We start from the raw sequence: 6,393 nt of genomic DNA on the forward strand, positions 1-6,393 counted from the left end.
ATCTAACACTTTTAAAAATAAATGAATTTAAAAACCATTAATTTTTTTTACTTTCCATTTTATTTCCACATGCATTGACCAAGAAGTGTAGGTGATAGGAAATTATAACTAACCACGTAATCTTCCGCATGCTCTGACCTAATCTTCCACATGCTTTGACCGCTCTAGATAAATACGCATTATCTGTGTTTTTTTTAAACATAGTTCAGATTTGATATAGTGTCTCGCTTTTACTGCTCTGTTGTTAATAAGAAGCACTTTCCATTGCAATTGCTCATCCTTGAGCATTTCTTCACTTCAAGCGACCATGGACGAGGAAAGTCTTAAGATATCTTTAATCCGTAACAATGGCGACGATGAGTTTGCAGGGGATAGTCCGCCAATTGAAGGATGGAGAGGCCTGGTCCAGGCAAGCTGGAAAGAATCAAAGAAATTGTGGTACCTGGCAGGCCCTGCTATTTTCACCTCCCTCTGTCAGTACTCAATCAATGCCATCACACAGACCTTCACCGGTCATATTGGTGATATCGAGTTAGCCGCTTTTTCCATTACGAACTCTGTAATCGCTGGTCTCTCATATGGCGTCATGGTAAGACATAACCTTAGATATATATATCTCTGTGTGTGTGTTCTTCTGTTATGCTTTCAAACAATTAATAATTTGATTTTTGGTGTTACTGTTTCAGCTAGGAATGGGCAGCGCGTTGGAGACTCTGTGCGGGCAGGCATTCGGAGCCAAACAACTTAAGATGCTGGGAGTTTATATGCAGCGCTCTTCTGTTATATTACTTGTCACCGCCTGCCTTATGAGCTCCATTTATGTATGGTCGGAGCAGATTCTAAAGCTTATTGGTGAAGAAGATGAGATTGCAGAACTGGCAGGTAAATTATCACTCTGGGTGCTACCGCAGTTGTTTGCTTATGCCATGGTTTTTCCGCTGGCAAAGTTTTTGCAGGCGCAGAGTAAGGTATTGGTGATGGCGGTGATTGCTGGTGGAGCATTGATTGTTCATGTGATCTTTAGCTGGTTGTTAATCTTTAAGTGGGGATGTGGACTTTGGGGAGCGGCTTTAATGGTGGACATCTCGTGGTGGATGATTGTCTTGGCGCAGATGGCATACATTCTCAGCGGCACCTGCAAAGAGGCCTGGGGAGGCTTTACCTGGGCAGCTTTCCGCAACCTCGGAGCTTTCCTGCGCCTTTCACTAGCATCGGGTGTAATGTTGTGGTAAGTTCGAATTACATTTTATCTTTCGAATGTGTGATTACACCGTCTTTGGACCCTTCTAATCACATTCAGTGATTCATTATCAGAATATGAAATTGTTGTTTCTTGTTGTAAAACTTTTAGTAAAATTGAAAATAAAATTATTAAACAGAATGACATTCAGTAATTCATTATTAAAATATAAAAATGTTTCAACTGTTAATATTTTTATCAAATTGAAAATAAAATTATTAAGCAGAAATTCACTATCAGAATGTGAAAATGGAACTTACTCTTGCTTCCAATTTTCCTTTCCGTCTTTTCTTTCTATAACTATACTGGCCGTTTGATTATCTGTGTTATCTTATATGATCAGGGCTTCGGTTCTGTTTGGATTACTGGGTCTGATTTTGTGTCTGTGTACTATTATCTTATAAATAGATATTGTTTTGAAAATTGTTAATTACCTGAAATTTTGAAGATTGAATAGCATTTGTTTGGTATTTACAACAGTTTGGAATGTTGGTATCTCAACCTTCTGATACTTTTAGCGGGCTACCTTAGCAATCCAAAAATCGCAGTAGATGCCATTTCTATATGGTAAGTATACACCTATTATATTCCTCAAATATTCATTACTTATATTTTTCAATCGTTTCATTTAACTAAGAAAACTTCATTCATAATGTAGTATGAATCTGATGGGGTGGGAGCTGATGATATCTTTGGGATTCAATACTGCCATCAGGTATACTTTTGTATTTGGTTTTAGGGCATATGTCTAATACAAATTTATCCATCCAATTCAGTACACCATCTTTTGCAAGAAAAAAAAATTTGGATGACTTTTTAGTGTTATGCATTACAAAATAATATATTTTGGATGGTTTTTCAGTGTAAGAGTTTCTAATGAATTGGGAGCTGGACATCCAAGAGCTGCAAAATTTGCAGTGTATACTGTTCTTGCAACAATGTTAATGATAGGGGCTATTCTAATGGTTGTGATCTTCATTACAAGGAATGAATTTGCAGTTGCATTTACTAATAGTGAAGAAGTTATGAAAGCCGTTTCAAAGCTTGCACCTCTACTAGCTTTTACTATGCTTTTGAATAGCATACAACCTGTTTTTGGAGGTGAGTAAGACTTGCATCATCATTCATTTTGCTTTTCTTATGGAATGACTAAATGTCAATGACTAAATTTTATATTAATTCTTATAGGTGTGGCAGTGGGAGCAGGTTGGCAAGCTCTAGTGGCATATATTAATTTAGCATCTTATTACATTTTTGGAGTTCCCCTTGGCTGCTTCTTGGGATACTATTTTGATTTCGGAGTGAAGGTATTATTATTTTATATCATACTTAAATGTTTTAGTATTTTAATGGGTTCTTATAATATATATTTTTGAAAATGCAGGGAATTTGGGCTGGTATGATTTGTGGAACAACCCTACAGACAATTATTCTATGCTTTGTTACATTTAAAACTAAATGGAATCGAGAAGTAAGCATTATTTATAAAATTTTAAACATTAACTTTTTCTTACATAAAATTTTCAATATAAAAATAACTCTATATTTATTTATATGATTACATGTTGATGCAGTCTTCTCAAGCTATAGAGAAGATTAAAGCGTGGGCGGAGAGAACTTAAAGGTTTTAAGTTGTAACAATGAAGATTGCAACCTCTGGTTTCCACAGTACTAGTTGTTTGTAGGTTCTGATTTTGTGAATCACATTGTTATAGTGAGGAATACATTTTGCCAATTGGAGGATATAGCTAATGTTTATCCAACCCTCTACTTTAATTTTATTCTTTATTTGCTGATTATTTACAGTTGTCATGTTAATTATGCTGTTACCTTTTTCTTTGATTGGCAATTGTCGTCGGTGTCATTGAAACATGAAATACTAAAATACACGCTATATTCGCACTGGAGGAGAGAAGCTCTGATAATGGTTTGAATAGTGAATAAAGTATATTTCGTATGTTCAAAAAGAAAGATATGAGTAACGAAAAAAATGACGAAATAACCTGATCATTTTCAAACTAAATCATTGATATGATGCCTAAATTCTTAGGAACTCAAATTACATGTCAACTCTAGAGGTAAAAACAAAACTATAAAATTATAGATCTTTGAAATTATATTTATGGTGAGAATAAAATTCTGCATGTGTATAAAATCTTTTTCATACAGATCTACAATTCACTTATATTTAAATGTAATTAATAATCAGAAATTTTAACTTAGTCCGTTCTGATAATTAAGTAAGAAGATTAGCATATTTACTTCAAAAATTGATGATGAAACAATATACTTGTTGTCATGTAAAATTAATTTGTTATTATTTCAAAATTATATATTTTATATTTGATAATTGTCTTCAAATTAGAATTGGAGCATGTTCAGAAAGTGATTCATTGCCGAAAGTTTCTACGTTTCTTCGTAGCAATGTCTGCAATATCTGCTTCTGTTCTTCGACGATTTTCTAGGCTCCATTTTGCTCACCTGGGGTTAATGTACCTTTTGCCAGTGCAGATGAGGTACCTATTGCTCGGTACGACTTAAATTTCCCCCACTAACACTCACAGTGTCTATGCTCTAATGGCTGTGGATAGATTTCCCCCTTAGGCTCTTGCGGCTTTGTAACTCCTACACATGTAATGCAAGCTTCTCCAACAATAAGATTGAGGCAACGTAAAGGAAATGTTTCCAATGCAAATAATTTTGTGTCAAAGGGTATGGTGGTGGGTTCAGAAATGTCGCCCAATATTGTCTGTAATGTGAGAAGATCTTAGGCATCGAAGGGGATTTGTGCTTGGAAGGATGACCATTCACATTGGATGAATGTTTCCAATACTCAAATGGACTGGATGGGGAACAAGATTCACCATGTGCGGGCCTTTGAATTCGAAGTGGAGTGTCAGGTGCTTTTCCCTTTTTGTATCAGCTTTGAATGTCAACCTTGGGGAGGAAATTTTGATGGAGGTTGCCGAGAATGTGGATTACTTCTCGAAGCATGGTTTGATCGGTAGATTTCGTGGATATTGGCCGAGTATGGCAGTGCTTCACTACTGGATTGCAGATACCTAGGGCTCCATTTTGGTGTGTGATCTTCAAATATATCCCTGTACGTGGGATTATTTTGTTGTGATCTTTGATAATATGAAGGACTATTGCATAGTTCTTTGTGACTATCAATGGGACTACAAACAATATTTTTCAATGTTGAAACTTTGGCATCCTTCTTTCGACCAAAATATCGAATCCTTCTACCTTTTCAATTTTGGTTTGACTCACGTTTTGAGGCTATAGGCAATGCATTAGGAAAATGCCTCCATGTTCATGAGGGATCTGAAAATTTCTTCCAGACCACATAAACCCATATTCTAGTGGAGATAGACAACAACAAATTTTTGCTTGCAGAGATTTCCCTAAACACTAAAAATAGTTATTGGATTCAATCAATAGATTACCAGGGTATTCCCTTTTGGTGCCATAGATGTTTCAACAGTAGTCATGATGCTGCCCAATGTGCCAAATAGAGGAAAGATAGTCAAGCATTGTGGTGGAAAGATATCTCACCTCACCACTACTCAATTGAAAAGGAAGATTCATCTCAAGTTGGAGATATCATCGATGAGCCTTAGAAATTATCAAAGGATGATCCACACAAGGCTGAATAATAGAGGGAACAATGGCATGGGATGGCCAGGCTTAACCAACACACTCAAAGCTTTGACTGCTTCGAGTGTCTTCGGTGGGGCCCAACCATAATCCGTCTCCCTCCGTTTTCCGTTAACAAGGTCAGTTGATGGATTGATGGATGAAACCATGCCCATCCATGGTATCTCGTCTTGCAACGTTTGTCAGTACGGTGGTGGTCTCGACAGTCGATTGTCCGTCACACCATTATGTTCTTTTCAAATTTGCTTCATCCTATTTGATAATTAAACGCCCGCCTAAATCGAAATGATAGCACGAATCCTTTGGACAAGGAGAATCCACGAAAAAAAATCCATTGAGCTCTTATCTATAAAAATCTTTCTAATAGATCTCTCAGAATGATGAAACCAAATTTGAAAGATAGGAGGGTTTTCTCTGGGAGAGAAAATTTCAAAGTAGCTAAGTGTCCAAACGTATCTTTTTTTCCCAATGTAAATCTCAATTACTATTCACCATATCAAACATTTAAAATGATTAAAATTAAATAACACTTATAAATTTCAAAAATGACCCATTAGCATAATTATGCATTTGCAAACATGATGAATACATGTGAGGCATGCGTTTAACATTTAAATATAAAATTATAACTAAAAAATCATGTTTAAAATCATTTATATATTAAAATCGATGATAAAATACAACTTAAGCCTATACGAACAAAATAACTTTATTGGCTAACCACATAAGACGATTGGGTTTTCTAAACATTACCAACAATGGTTTTCAGGTTTCAAATTAATAAACACATGGAAATCACCCTTAACAAGGTACAATGGGTATGGTTTGAGGACATTGTGGCCAACGTGTTATCTCCTATTAAGCATTGTTAGGAAAGTGCATGATCACACTTGTGGAGCCAGGTGGAATTGATTCCTAGTACCTGCATTACTCAAAATGTCAGCGGTACTCATGCATATGCATCATAGCCGAAGTGCATATAAATATTCCACAATCAAAGCTAACATCACTAACATTGCCAGTACATAACAACATTACTCAAAATGTCAGGGGTACTCATGCATATGCATCATAGCCCAAGTGCATATAAATATTCCCCAATTAGGGCTACCATCATTAACATTGACAATACATAAATAACATTATCATATCATCATGAGTATAATAATCACTAAATCTAAGATGTATAATCAAATGCAATGATAACCATATAATCAACTCCTATTTAAGTCTGAGTAATGTTTTTTAATCATGCATCTCGATCTCCATTCTAGCTCAGATTTGACATCTAAAGTTAAAATCAATAGTTTAAAAGATTATCTGTGAGAATTATTTTTTGAGCTAAGAGTATAAAATTACTATTTTTTAGACCTTGATGGATATTAATATTTTGGAATTATAATTAATATAATGGACCTTCAGTCATACATGCAAACATTTGTTATATGAAATAAACCATTACATATATCTAAGAATCATTCCAAATTACTACC

The 6,393-nt window shown here is 35.2% G+C and overlaps 1 protein-coding gene across 1 annotated transcript; it reads left to right on the forward strand.

Moving 5' to 3' along the window:
* Nucleotides 1-227: 227 nt before the first annotated feature.
* On the forward strand, nucleotides 228-3,085 carry LOC131034399 (protein DETOXIFICATION 33). Its single transcript, XM_057965867.2, has 8 exons — nucleotides 228-589; nucleotides 687-1,228; nucleotides 1,721-1,807; nucleotides 1,899-1,955; nucleotides 2,103-2,341; nucleotides 2,429-2,547; nucleotides 2,625-2,711; nucleotides 2,815-3,085. Exons 1-8 carry the CDS (start codon nucleotides 308-310, stop codon nucleotides 2,860-2,862), a joined length of 1,461 nt encoding a protein of 486 aa, XP_057821850.2. The 5' UTR covers nucleotides 228-307; the 3' UTR covers nucleotides 2,863-3,085.
* Nucleotides 3,086-6,393: the final 3,308 nt, after the last annotated feature.

Source organism: Cryptomeria japonica, chromosome 4 (genome assembly GCF_030272615.1).
Source record: "Cryptomeria japonica chromosome 4, Sugi_1.0, whole genome shotgun sequence".
Taxonomy (NCBI): Eukaryota; Viridiplantae; Streptophyta; class Pinopsida; order Cupressales; family Cupressaceae; genus Cryptomeria; species Cryptomeria japonica.